The sequence below is a fragment of the Aulostomus chinensis genome, chromosome 19 (genome assembly GCF_037954235.1).
Source record: "Aulostomus chinensis isolate RoL2024-O1b breed Wild chromosome 19, RoL_Achi_v1.0, whole genome shotgun sequence".
Taxonomy (NCBI): domain Eukaryota; kingdom Metazoa; phylum Chordata; class Actinopteri; order Syngnathiformes; family Aulostomidae; genus Aulostomus; species Aulostomus chinensis.
The window spans coordinates 17,520,584-17,535,223 of NC_141338.1; the positions used below are offsets into that span (position 1 = coordinate 17,520,584).

A 14,640-nucleotide genomic window follows, 5' to 3' on the forward strand; every position below is an offset into this window, starting at 1 on the left:
GGTGGGGTGGGGGGGGTAGCATTACCAGCTTTGCCAATGCCCTACTTTGACTCAGTGAGTGAGTGAGAGGAATGTGTGCCACGTGCAGTTGCATCCTTCAGGCTAGATGACTTTGAAGTCCCTCCCAGCTGAACCCACAGATCTGTGTCACCATCCCATTGTAATTTCTAATGAACGCTGTCTTCATATCCTCAGAATTAAGAGTTTTCACATCACACGCTGATAAGAGGAACTCTGCGAAGTAACTGATATAAAACACCATCTTTCATTGGCGCTGTGTGAATACAGCTTATTGGCTAAAAGAAGCCCCCCCCCCCCCTTACCAAATATTGCTCTGAGATTAGAATCCAGTAATTACTTATTCATTGTATTCACATATAGTCTAATCATAATACATTTCTTCACATATTCATTTATCTGCCCCCTGCAGTGCAAAGTTACTCTCTGGCTGATATCTCAAATTGTGTTATTAATCTTAAAATGAATGTGTAGTCCGTTGCATTAACCCTCCAAGACAAGAGCAGTTCTCAGCTAATTTTCGACCGAAGCAGAGATGTCATTTGTCTCTGTGATTTCATTTTTTTCCCATTCCTTTTGAAAATCACGAGCAGCCTCGTTAGTCCTAATTAGTCTCATTTTCTTTTTTAAGATGGTTAACCCAACACTGGGCTTTGAACAGGTAATCGAGCCCACATCTCTTAGAAATGTTTTACAGCAGCAGAGGAGAAACTATATCTATATCTCAGCAGTACATTTCTGCCATTAATATTTTATCATCTGGTGCTGGAACGCGTGTTCAGCTGCAGTAGTTCTTCAGGCATCGTAGCATGAGGCTTGAAAGTGAAATGAACGTAAGCAGAATGTCTACGGCTTGTCTTGTGAATACTTATGTAAACAGCCAAGTCATGTTTTTGCTATAATATATTCCTTACTACGCAAAATGTATATGTTTCGACGTATTCCCTGTGTATGAAAGCACACACACACACACACACACAATTATTGAACTGATAGAATGTGAGTCATGATAGAGTGACTCTGACGCAGCGGAGGAGAACTTCTCAATAAGTAATGTTAGCTGGAAAGATGTAGAAGAGCTGCAGGAGGACAGAGCTGATGGTTCTGGTAATGAATGTGACAGATCAGAGCTACAGAGTGTCATGAAAGTATTCAGTTAATCTATATGATGTGTATTTTTGCTTTGACTGTGTACAAAATACATGACTGTGTACAAAATACACAATGTATGATAGTGACTGTACATCTGGTAATGTTGATGTCATCCAGGATCCTTTATAAGGATTGTTCATCTACAGACCAGTTGTGGCACTGTTTTGGTTTATTTGTGTCCCTCTACAGGTTGTTGATCTACGGTCAGTACTGCAGCCAAATGGAGAACGCCCAGAAGACACTGGATGAACTAATAGCAACCCGCGAGGACGTCAAGGTTAAAGTTGAGGTAATGACCTTAAGCACACACCTGTAGCACCTGATGACCTCCTGATTTGGTGCATATGCGCAAAAACAGCACACAAGCAAGTTGGACTGAATGAGAGGAGGCAGTACGGTGCGGTGGTCCTGCGCGGTAAAGCAGAGTCAAGTGGTTGCATGGTGGTGCGGTGGTTAGCACTGTTGCCACAACGCTGCTCCAGCGTCCTCCCACAGACCAGAACTGTCCTTGTTAGGTTACATGAAGACTCCAAATTATACCCTCCTCTGACTGCCAGCCGGTCAGCTCCAGATCTACACAACAAGCTGTGGAGATAATTATTCAGGCAATATCAGGTCATTGACATCAATGTTTCTGTGTTTATGTTTGCAAATGAATTTGACACAAAATAAGAGCATAGGAGGAGCAACACCACCTCCTACTATGAATGAGAGCGTATCTGGCACCGGGTAATTTTCAATAATATCATATGTGCATCATTTACATGATAGCAATATTTCGTCTTTCATCTGTCACAGTTATGGTAATTACTGGTATACTTTGAAACACACATTTGATTTTGTGATTGCAACGAACACTTTAAGTCTAATTTTTAATTTGTATTCTTTTTTTTAGGCTTTTTTCATTTAAAAAAAATATAGATTCTTCTTCTAACCCAGCAATTCTAAACAAGATTGTGCAAATATCTACAAAAACGATAGAAATCTGACTCTTTTATGTGTAAAAATCAACATTAACTGGACTTCACTTATATTTAGAGTCGTTTTTTGTCAATTTAAGGTTACCCCAAACTGTACATCACTAAATTTTGTGGGAGATTAAACTTTTAATAGCACAATGCTAACAGAATGCTAACACCCAGAGACATGAATCTTGCTGCTGTAGACAAAAAGGAATTATTACAGCTGCAATAGTTGACTCTCAAATGCTCTCCCTCTCAAAATAGGAGAGCTTTGTGTTAGGTTAAAATGCTTCTCATTTATACAGCACACACACACACACACACACACACACACTCTCACATTTTTAACGAGAGTTGAGCTGTTGCTGCAGGTCTAGAAGCTGGATAAGGACACACCCACACACCACTGTTGGGGGACCTTCGAGAATGATGCTAACAAAAGACAGTTTCTTAAGAAGCCAATTCAGGGTGTAGGGAAATGTATTCATTTGTCAGAGGAATTTCTAAGTCAGCATGAAAGGTAATTATGTCGCAAATAGCTGCCATGACTTGAGCTTTTGTGCCCCGAAAGAATAAACTGACCTCGTTGTTAATGGAAATCCTCCATGAATGTTTGGAAGCAAAGGCAGCGACGCTACTGCCACGATGAATTATTTAACACCAATGAATGTATTTTACTAGGAAATATGTCATGCTACGTTATGCAATATGTAATAATTTCCCTCTTGTTTGTGTTGTTGCCTCACAGGAATGTACAATGAAAGTCCAGGAGGGAAAATTCAAGCTGCAGGATCTTCTAGTGGTACCCATGCAGAGGGTGCTGAAGTATCATTTACTACTGAAGGTAGGTGGGGGTACTCACCCTAAAGCAGCGTATTTTGCGCTTTAGGGGGAGCTTTATCTCTTCAGTGAAAGATGCTTAAAGAGATTAATTGTTTAAAGCGACGTTATGGAGCATTTGGACATTTTAGATTTCAGACTACTCGAACTTGTGATGAGGAAAGTTGTGTCTCTTTCATCCCTCCTCTGAGCTCCTGCACAAAAACTCAAGCTCCAAGTGCTGCGTTCAAGTACTAGAAGATCACACAGAATTCTACAACAATGAGAGCTGTAAAAAGAAGAGGGACGCAAAAACTAAAATAAGGGAAATAAGAACTACAGCTGAATATAGTGCCACGGGGATGAGGTATTTTTGCAGGCCAACCTGGGAGTTGGCGTCAAAATCAGTCCATCAAGATGCAAGATTAGGTTTAAACACATACTGACAAGGTTGATCAGATCAATGAATATACACACATGCAGCTGTACTTAAGAATTCAGATATTAATGCTGCTTTAAATATCTTAACCCTCTATCATGAGCCAGTAATGTGACCCTGAAAATGCTCTGGCTCACGTTTTTGTGATGGACAGCAGCAGTTTAACTAGATGCAGGATCCGATGCCTCCTTGATGGTCCATGATTCAGAACATCTCAGAGGTCTCAGTGATAATCTGCTAAATCTGGCCTAGTGTGGAGAATTAGTTGATTAATTAAATTGTGAATGTACAAGATCAGTAATTCAATAAATGGTTCATGGTTGTAGCAGTGTATTATTAGCAAGCATTTGTTGGATTTCTGCTCATCAGATGTGATGCTCTTTAGTTTTCCTCTCATTTTTAACTGTTAAGACAAAATATTGAACCTCAAGGTCTTCAAACTTGACAGTTTTCCACATTTGATCGCAGTTGATTAATCAGAATAATATACTGGCTTCCCTTGAGCTCCCCTACTGGTGCTTGTGTATAAAAGGCTGGCCGGTATAATCTTCCCCATGATTAATTGACTTTGAATCTCAATTATGGATGAGCATATGAGTTTATGATGTGGTGCATAATGGACTGGAGGCGAGTGCTTACGTCAGGTGATTGAAGGTCCACCCACAGAGCGCGGTGGTCTTCCCTGATTGTTTGTATTGAAACCCCTGCAGGAGCCTCAGCCAGGCGCAGAGGTCAAATCAACCGTGCACAATTTGGATTAAACGCACCCCATTTCACCTCTCTTCACAGCTTTGCAGTGAGCCACTGCTATATGCTCAAGCCCCGGGGCATGTCACACTCACAAGTTCTCCCTCTCTCTGTGTGTGTGTGTGTGTGTGTGTGTGTGTGTGTGTGTGTGTGTGTGTGTGTATATCAGTCACGGTCAGACGTTGTTGCATAGCTGTAATCACAGCCATAGTTTTTTCTAAATACTTTATGTACTGTGGCTGTACCTTCAATGACGGTCCCAGAAGAAACCTTGCTCAAACAGGTTGTGCAGATTTCACGTGTTTTCAGAGTTCCAGTAAAGTCACATGATGTCATGTCAACTTGTGTGTGCGTGTGCGTGTGTGCTGCAGAGCGGTTGTCGCTTTCTGGAAATCTCTGTGTAGTTGTTGCAGAAGTAACAGACAGCAGAGGCTCGACTGCAGAGTCAGCAGCACACTTGGATGAGGAAATGTGATGTAGCTTCAACAGGGCCCAATAATGGGACGTGCTCTTGGTTGTGTTGGTTCTCTGGTCCGAAGCCAACAAGGGTTTTTGTGTGACTGCTACTGGTTGTTCAGGTTGCATACATCTGCTTGGCAGGCAAAAAGAGACTGCTGGTGACACAATTGGTCATGGAGGTCATGTCAGAGCAGTAATGTGAGATAGTGCTGTATATATCACTTCTCAAATACATGGCAACATATTACCCAAAAGATGAGGTGCCCACTCCTATTGTGGGGTGAAACTCACAGTGAATTAGCAGGGAATTTACATCCCAACCCTCTGCTACGGTCACCAGCTTTGGGTAGTGAATGAAAGAATGAGACCACTGCCTCCCTCCCACGGTGTCTGAATAGCACCGAGCGGAGCGTTCCAGAGAGATCGTGATAATAGCAGAGTAAAGGCAGACCTGCACGTTAATTCATCCTCCTACAAATGATTCTTTTAACCTGGAGTGCTGGAAAGATACGCACTTTTCAAGATAGACAATTGGATGTGTCATAGAGGGAAATAAATACCAGTAATAAAGATCCGCAGCCTGTTTGGTCCCAAGCTCAGCATTGTGAGTTGTACTGTAATTACAGATTTGATGTTTGTGCATGTCCCAGCCATCATTCAAAAAATCTACTGAGCTTTCAGATTATTAAACTAAACAAGACTCGGGAAGCTGGATACATGTAAGAGGGGTATCAAGTATACTGATGAAAAATGAAGATAAAAATCAGTGAGCATACGCACCTGCACTTTGAATATAACAATGGAGGGAAACTAACTTGATGGTAATGAGGGCAGGAGCGGATGAACCTGCGCATGCCAGCTGTAATTAACTGGTTCATATCGTCGACTAAAGAGGAAGAGGATTATGAAGATGTAAATGATTACAGATATACTAACAGATTCTTTATCAGTCACTGACAAAGGTTCATGGTCAAAAGAGGAGCAGGTTTTTACCCTGATGGTTTTACAGTGTACCGATTTATTTCATACCATCTTTTAGGTTAAACTGAAGTCATTACTGAGATATCAAGTGTCCTCACAGGTGTGTTAATGAATGAGGTGTGTTTCTCTCTTCAGCAGAGCACAGACGAAGTCCCAACTTTAGTGAGAATTAAAGTTAAATGCCAGTCGGCACCGTCCAAATTGAGCTGACAGTGTCCTTTCTACGGTTCAAGCTGCTATCTGACTTTTAACACTTGCCTCCTGACATCTTGGGCCCCGCTCGACACTCGCACACGCACGCCGGAGAATCTGTCTCTCACGTTCTCAGACAGTCCCTCAGTAAGTGTCTGACACACTTGTAGGCCGGCCCACTCCCAATCCTGCCAAGAAGGAGGAAAATATCACAGAAACTATTACAAGCAAGCTAACGGCAGAAGAAAACAGCTTGATTCGAACACCTCTTAGTATTAATACAGGCGGGGGCTTGATTTAAGTTCTTGTGCAACTTGTATCAGAATCGACCAAATATTGACAAGATACAATTTTGAGTCAAATTTAAAAAAACAAACAAAGGAAACAACATGTGGATATCATTTCATGAATGCATCCCACTGCAGCTCTTTCCATGACGGAAGAGAAAGAAGGCGATCACCGATTTAAATGCTGCAGCGTGAGCGGCTGGGAGGAGGACAGCAGCATTTTCAAGGGAAAAGATGTTTACTATTATCTTGTTACCACAGAGAACAGTCAGAACTGGAGGCTAGTTACCGTCCTCGCCTCTTGTTTTCGTCGTCGTATCACTGTTGACGGGTCTCAGCTGTGTCTAATTCTCAGCCACATCAGTGTCACTTCCATAATCATAATAAAAAGGGTTTAAGTGTGTGTTGGAGACATTAGAAGTCTTTTTTTTGTAGAGTTTTCCAAACAAAATGACGATACCCATTTCCCCCCATAGGAACTTTTGAATCGCTCAACTGACAGACCAGAGAGGCAACAACTCAAGGAGGCTCTGGAGGCTATGCAGGTCTGTGGCACGCATTTTTAAGGGTTTAAAGAATATTACACAGTAACTGCCCAGTGCCTGAAGACAACGCTGTATCAAAGAGTTCATCTACCAAGATATGACAGACATAAAATGTTTTGGGATTTTGTTTTGTTTGTTTTTTTGGTTTATGGCTGAAAGAATGTTTGCCTCGTCTCAGGACCTGGCCATGTACATCAATGAAGTCAAAAGGGACAACGAGACACTGAAGAAAATCAGCGAATTCCAAAGTTCTATAGAAAATCTTGTAAGTACTTAAAAGTTCTCCGTCAAATCATTTTGCTGCAGATGAGGTTGGAGTTCGTTCAAGTTTACAGAAAGGTCAGCGAAAACACATTCTCCAAATCAGCGTTTTACTCTCTGTGATGGCATCCTGCGAGAACACCCTTTCATCTGTCAAAGTTGGTTATGTTTCAATTTTCTGGCTTCCCTTCTGAATTTGTAATGTTAAACAGAAGCTGTTTTTATGTTTTAAAAAAGACCCTTAATGCACCATCCCTAATCTTATCACCAGGCTTGAATATAAAGTTTGTCAGAGCGATTCGTCACTGGGCATCAAAGAGCGCTTTACTCATTCTTGAAAACATCCATTTTTTTTCTTTCATGTGCAGAGAGCACTTGCATCACCCAGCCTCCACCGGTCATGATCCTCAGCTATCATGACCGGTGTAGAGCGTGGAAAAGAGAAAGGATGTAAATTCCAGTCGGATGCTGTTGTGTTTTTCCGTGTCACAAAGTGCACCTCCTTGTTTTCTGTAACCTGCTCTCATTATTTTCTGTCAGTCCATTTAGTTCACATGGTAACGGCTGTGTTATCACATCAGGCACAGCCGTCCTTGTTTCAGGGTCCATGTGTTGTATGATGTCATAAAGCCTCTGTGACTAACCCCCAAATTTGGTCTCAGTTCTCACTTTGATCTTGGGGTTCGGAATTTAATCTCCGAGATTGATCTCTGATTTACGATTGACATTGCGATGACTCCTCCCGCCCCTTAATCCCATAGTTTGAGGGGGCTACTCTCCACCTCTTTTCGCAGGGCCAACACTTTGATCTCTGGCTCTGATCTCAGTCATTCTACCTGCCATTTCGGTCTCTCGTTGGTTTCCATCCGATTGCATAGCAATTTTTACCCAGATTTTCAGAAATTTGTCGAACGCAAGGCAACTAAGAAAAACAGAAAAACGGGATGGATATAAATCTTATTGAAGGAAAATGAAATGGGGGAGTTTTGAACTCCTAATATGACAGCCGAGTGCTCCTGGTAGAGTTCTGGTGGCAGCTCTGACCAGCCTTTCATCATCGTTTCTTTGGTGAATCCGTTTCCATAGCCTGTATTTGGATTTGAAAATACACATAAAAAGCTGACTGCTTCAAAGCTCCCCAGAATCTTCTCTGTAACCCCATTTTCATCCACTCATACCCACATGCAGAAAGAGTTTTTTTTACTTTATGTTATGATACTTCTATAATATTGATAGTATAATACGGCAGTGTGTCGTGGATGCACTAAGTGCAGAGGGACCATCAGTAGAAGTATTGAATAAATCCTTCGCTGCTGTACTGGAATGAGGAGAACAGAACCCTAATTGAGTTTCAATGTTGTACCATTTATCATACGTGTATTTGTGCTCCTTCAGAAATTCAGGCGCAGCTGAATTATTTATAGTTTCTCATTAATTTATGTATATATATGTGATGGTATGCAGTGAATTGACCCTGACTGTATCTGTGTGACCTAAGCAGCAGGTGAAACTGGAGGAGTACGGGAGGCCAAAGATAGATGGAGAGCTGAAGGTTTGCTCCATCGTCAATAGAACTAAACAGGACCGGTGAGTCTGTCCTCCGCTGGAAAATCATTGGAAACGTTTAAAAAGAAAAAAGTGCCAAATTAACAATCGATATGTGTGTATATCTTCAGGTATATATTCCTGTTTGATAAAGTGGTCATTGTCTGCAAGAGGAAAGGCTATAGCTATGAACTCAAAGAGATTATTGAACTGCAGTCCTATAAAATGTCAGACGACCCCATGAACAACAGAGACATGAAAAAGGTGAGTTTTAAAACACACAGAGAAGAAGAGATATTTCTAATGGCAGCCATGATGGTGCGAATGAGGAAACGGCCTGTGTAATCAGGACAAATACGGCCCCTCAGCTGAAAGATTTCAATTTCAGATAGCAGAACTCAGCAGTTCTTAAATTGTCCGATGTGTTCGTCCATGCTTGAAAGACCATGTAAATGCAGTGAAGGTCATTTCGGGGTCAGTGCCACCTGTCTAACATGGCTTTTTGGTTTGAATCTGCATGTTTCTGTCCCTGTTGCATGTGTAACCGGGTCTTTTTCTGGTGTTTCTTTTTGCATGCTTACCAGTCAAGTGGAAAGATGGTAAGCTCAAGTGACCCCTTCATTTAACTCATCCAGTATTTGGTAATGGTTCTCTTTGTACAGGGTGACATGCCGTGATTGCATGCACACTCACCTGCTCTGTGATTGGCTCTCCAGCTTTTAGGCCAGATGCATCGCTAAAGCATGTGGAGCTTCTTTTAGTTGTGAATTAAATGGGATCCTATTTATTCATGTACACATTTAAAAATAGCTTTTTTGTGTGTGTGTGTGTGTGTGTGTCTGTCTGTCTCTGCCATCGCCGTCCACACACCTCTTCCGTCTTTTGCTCACTCGCTTTTTCTCCTCAGTGGTCCTACGGTTTCTACCTGATCCACCTGCAAGGCAAGCAGGGCTTCCAGTTCTTTTGTAAAACCGAGGACACAAAGAGGAAGTGGATGGAGCAGTTTGAAATGGCCATGTGAGTATGAAGGTTTGGCCCCCAAGTCCTGTGCCCTCTGGACCATGGAAGCGCCTGCTGTGCCCCTCTGCCTCCAGTCACCATCATCCTCAGCTGTTCTAGTGCGTCCAGTTTCTGCTGCTCCCATGGGCATTTTTTCCCCCAACATTTTATCCATATTTTATCACGTCAGGCAACATATTTGGTGCTAAAGGGCCTTTTTTTTTAATTACCAAGGAGGAACTGGACACACCTCAGAAGTCCCAACTACAGACTTTTCTTTGTGCCTCTGATTGGCTAGGATTTGGCGTCCAGTTGTTGAGGTCAGATCCAATTAAAGGAAGAGTAGGACATAACTGTGTGTACCCCCCCAGTGCGGGAACCATGGGCATAATCTGCAGAAACTCATCTTGAATCTTAACGGAGAAAACCCTGCATATTTTGCTATCTCAGCATATCTAAGTATGACATGGCAAAAGTGATACCACTTCGTCTTTCCTTCCAGGTCCAACATCAAGCCAGAGAGAGCCACAGCCAATCAGCACAACTTCCAGATGCACACATTTGATAAGAACACCAACTGTCGAGCCTGCAAGATGCTGCTGAGGTAGCACCCACAAAAAGCCCTCTGTCGTTTTGCATAACTGCACAGTCATACCCATGATGAATAATGAATGCATCCTCAAGCAGGCTTTCCAAGGACTATCGAGTTTCCCTATGAACAGACATCTCTTTGTCAGTTATGTTTGTCCAATCTGGGCAGAATTTAACACTGACTCATTTTGTAAAAAGATATTTTATAAACCCTGAAGATGTTTATGTAACACTGTCACACAGATCAAGTCCATCCATGTTTTAAATCCCTTACCAAAAGTACAAAATACCTGTAAACGTCCTGCAATACATTTTAAAACGTACAGAAAGAAACGTGTTCAACACAAGCACCCATCATGCAGTGAGGCCTCCTTCACAGTGAGATTATCATACCAGGAGACTCTGTTTGTTGCTGTGTTTAAATTCGAAGGAGACTGAAGCGGTTGACAAAATAATTTCCACTCAGGGTCCACTCGTTTGTTTTGGAGCTTTCAGTCATATCACGTAGTCCTCATCGCCGGACGAAGTGATTGATTCAAAATGAAAACTGAGTGAACCTCATCTGCCGATGAAACCCAAAAGCTCCATCGCGAGGGGAACAGCGGGATCTTAAATCAAGTCAGTTTTATTTATATAGAGCATATCACAACAATAGTTATCTTGTGACTCGTAACAAGAAGAGAATAGGAGGCAGAAACACACAGAAAGAAAGGAAGAAAGAGGTGGATGGACAAGGACGCAGAGAGAAATCAAGCACAGAAGTAACAAACATGAAAAGGATTTCTAAGTACTGTAGAGTCCTGGAGTACTTGTTTAATGCAGTAGAGGTACAGTGATTATAAATGTTCTACCAGGAAAAAGTTGTATTCATGGACCTGGACCACATTGTGAATAGGCGTTGGCTTCTTCCTCTCATTTCAAATACAGAGCAGGAGTCTTTTTTTCCTCACCTGAAAGGACCACAGGTCGATATGAGACGACACAGTCTTACACCCGCAGACACGACTCTTGAAAGCCACAGTCTGATTGGTCGGTGTGGGTCTATAAACCTATTTCAAGAGGGGTTCTCTGGTTGTCTTAAAAGAATCACCTGAATTCAGATCCCAAAAAATTTTGAAAATAAAGTTAAATATGTGCAAGTGCAAGGAAAATAGAGTGACAGTCAAATATTCCAGTAATCCTAACTGAGCCTGATAGTGGATATTAGTAAATGCTCCCCTTAACCATCATCCCCCGCTGTCCCTGACAGCACCGCCATTTGAGAGAGCAGCTCTACGACTGCGGCAGGGATAACCTGTGTCACTGAATCACCACTTTCCCCTCTATTACAGTGGGAGACGCCAGAGTAGAGTTCAGCTGGCTAAACTCCTCTCTGTGTATTGACCCACAAATTGCATGGCTTGACTGACCTAAATTCACAGAGCCAGTGGAAGCAGGGACTAGCGTTCTCTCTCGCCGCTAGATGCTAATTAGTGCTGCAGCCCCACCGGATCCCGTCATGATTTATGGCACCAACTATTCAGCATGGCAGTGTGCGTTTCATGCAGTGGTGTAGGAACAAAAACTGTTATATGGTCTTAAATGGAGCAAATCTGTTCTGCTATTTATTTTATTTTTTTTAAAGAATCACTGAAAGGAAAAGATGGAGAATGTGTAACCACGACAGCAGCTTTACAAGGCACAAGCAGCCAAGTTCCTCATAGAGGAAGTTAATTTGTGTCTGAGACGCTTCCTGTTTGTGTTGCTGATGTATTTGTGTGTCCTCCAGGGGCATCTTCTATCAGGGTTACTACTGCTCTCGCTGTGGAACAGGAGCGCACAAAGAGTGTCTGGAAGTGATCACCATCTGCAAAATTAGTAGGTGTCTCCATAAAAATCCTAACACTGCTCCCGTTTGATGTGGACAGCATCAGATGATCCAATAAGGAATCGGATAGGAAGAACACAGCAGAGCTGAGAAACGTCTGCAGGATACTTTCACGTAGCCTGTCTCTGGAGCTGCCCTGGCAGCCAGTTTGTGACTTACACAACATAAATTTGTGAAATTATTGACCTGTTTCTACACACCGGAGCCAGATCAGTGCAGTAAAATGAGGCTTAATGTGGAATCATAATATCTTAAATGTATAAAAGCCTTTACACCATCCTGTGGCTCCTTTACAAAAAAGACACAAAACACAAAAACTCAGGAACAGACAATCTGAAAAACTTGCATGTGACCATATGGGAATGTTTTGTCTCTTGCTTGAATTCCTTTTACCAGAAGTTGAAAATACAGAGAATCAAAAACCAGTGTTCTACATGACGATTTTACACATATTATAAAAATGTGCAGCTTACCTCCTGCTCCTCTGTGTGTCTATCCTCTCTGACTGTGTCCGTATCATCTGTCTTTCCTCCCAGATCCTCATGATATGGTGAGTAGATCCGTCATTTCATGATGCATCTTTACATCATGCAAATATATATGTATTTTTTGTTGTTGTTGTTGTTGTTGTTCAATACTTACTTTTAATGATTGTGTTTTTCCTCTAGGAACCTGGAATGTCTTCAGGTAAGAGCTCTTCCTGTCATAGCAGAGTTGATGAAGCTGTTAGAAGCTCAGTGTAGAGCAAATACGCCTCTGTTGAGACACAAGGCTCTCTACTGCCATCCAGTGGAGGAGGCCACTACTTCATCCGAGCAGCACATCCGTGTTCTGTCTAGTTTGAGGTCAAGGAGGCGTAGGATCCCTGGCTACATCTTCACATGACTTGACTCCATGTTTATTAGCGAGGTTGTGGTTGACTACATTATAATGGCAGATGTTTCCAGTGGGTTGTTCTTGTAGTATAATGCCTCCAATGCACCACCTTCCCACCCAGTTTCAGTAATAAACATAAAGTAGACTTTGTAACGCTCTGAATGCATAAAACCAACTGAAACATGTATAAGCTTCGTAGTAATGGAGCTCAAGGCAGAGTTGTTACAGCAGACAAGTCACAAAGGTGGCGAATGAAGAGAGAAACTACGGTGCTACGACAAAGATCCTGAGTTTCAGTGTGGCTGGCAGACTCAGTGCGTCACTCATAGAGACTGAGAACAGGGTTCCAGCTTTTGGTGGTGTTGTCGTGATCCACAGGTCCGGCTGCAGTCACCAGAGAAAACTCCATCTGTATGTTGACGTTTCTCAGGTTCGCAGAGGGACAAATTCATCAGTTAAAAACAAACACCAACTGTTTGTTCTCTGAGTCTCTAAGTGATTTGCTGTTTGGTTGGTCTCACTATGAAGGACAGCCTGAGATGAGCAGCACTTGACAAAATGATGAGGAAGAAATTTACTTGGTGAAAACCTGCTGAGATCTCTGCCTCTTTTTATTGCCCCTTGTCTCCTTTCATCTGTTTAGAATTGTCTTCTTTTGTCAGAAAAGTCAGAAGAGATCCATCATCTGAAAAATCATAAATTATTTCCTTATGAATTCTAGATTTTTCCGAAAGGAAGTTCCTCTTGAATGTGAACCGTACCAGAGTTTGAGTTATAAAATGTACAATCTGGTTTTTTAAAAAGCCCCATTTTAAGCAGATACAACAGTGTCAAAGTTGACGTGGCCTTGAGACAAATGCACTTCCCTCCTGTGGAAACTGGCAGGTCCCAAGATGGTTGCAGTGAGGAACTACCACGGCACACCAGCACCGACGGGGAAGACGCCTCTCTGTTTCCAAACGGGGGATTTCATCGAGCTGCTGAAGGGTGACCCCGACACCACCTGGTGGGAGGTACAGCAGCCGTCAGTCACATGATGTCATCATGCAGACTAGATGTGTTGGTTCAGTGGATGTGAGATGCCGCGCCAACGATGAGGTTCACCACGTCTGAGGGGCGAGAATAGAATAGAACTCACTGCTCTTGTAGTGTTGTGTTTGGATTGATGGAACCCTTCATCTCATGAAGTTATCCTCTACCAAACAAAGCTCACTCCCAATTTCAGTAAAAACGCTCCCTCTAGAGCTCGGTAGCCGCTCTGAGGAGTGACGTCTCCTCAGTGCTGCTTTAATCTGCTCGTCTAGTTACATTCTATTGTCGTTCTTTAATATTTAAAGTACATTGAAACTGTTCTGACTCAAGCACTGAGAAGAATGGAAGGGAATGAAAGGCTGAAAGGTTCAAGAGTCACTTTTGTCCCTCAACAATCGCTGATCCTTTCAGGACTGATCAGAGGGAGCAGAAATCTCTGATAACTGACAAGTGTGCAAAACTCTATGCATATATATTTAAACCGTGGGCTGTACATACACTACATCTTCAAACACATGCAAAGATATTTAGTGGAGGAAAACTATTTCCCTGTTTAACATTGAAAAACATTTATAGTCATTTAGCACTGGAGAAGAGTGCCCTCTACTGGACAGATGGTAGAAGGACATGGTTGCTGCATGAAGCCTGTATAGTTGCATCTGCTCCAAGAGAAGTGTTCACTTCAACTAATATCAGTTCATATTGGCTAATAGAGCCTTGTTATCAGCTAATAACGGCCAGTTAATGCTAACAGTGTCTAATGTTGACTGGTTGACCAGGTGATGGCACTACGACTGAGATCAGCTTCACCAAGTCAGGTCAGATCAAATGTGTGTCTGTTGACGATGAGCCGGTTCTTGCTGCGGTG

The 14,640-nt window shown here is 42.4% G+C and overlaps 1 protein-coding gene across 1 annotated transcript in view; it reads left to right on the plus strand.

Annotated features, from left to right (window-relative positions):
• The window catches only part of vav2 (vav guanine nucleotide exchange factor 2), a 199,379-nt gene that overhangs the window by 174,600 nt on the left and 10,139 nt on the right, over positions 1-14,640 (plus strand). The window contains exons 11-23 of the mRNA XM_086186636.1: positions 1,360-1,459; positions 2,881-2,976; positions 6,533-6,601; positions 6,780-6,866; positions 8,361-8,449; positions 8,539-8,671; positions 8,992-9,006; positions 9,315-9,424; positions 9,909-10,010; positions 11,766-11,854; positions 12,401-12,414; positions 12,533-12,551; positions 13,626-13,753. Of these exons, the coding sequence (XP_086042762.1) occupies positions 1,360-1,459; positions 2,881-2,976; positions 6,533-6,601; positions 6,780-6,866; positions 8,361-8,449; positions 8,539-8,671; positions 8,992-9,006; positions 9,315-9,424; positions 9,909-10,010; positions 11,766-11,854; positions 12,401-12,414; positions 12,533-12,551; positions 13,626-13,753 (1,051 nt within the window). The remainder of the gene's footprint in view (positions 1-1,359; positions 1,460-2,880; positions 2,977-6,532; positions 6,602-6,779; positions 6,867-8,360; positions 8,450-8,538; positions 8,672-8,991; positions 9,007-9,314; positions 9,425-9,908; positions 10,011-11,765; positions 11,855-12,400; positions 12,415-12,532; positions 12,552-13,625; positions 13,754-14,640) is intronic.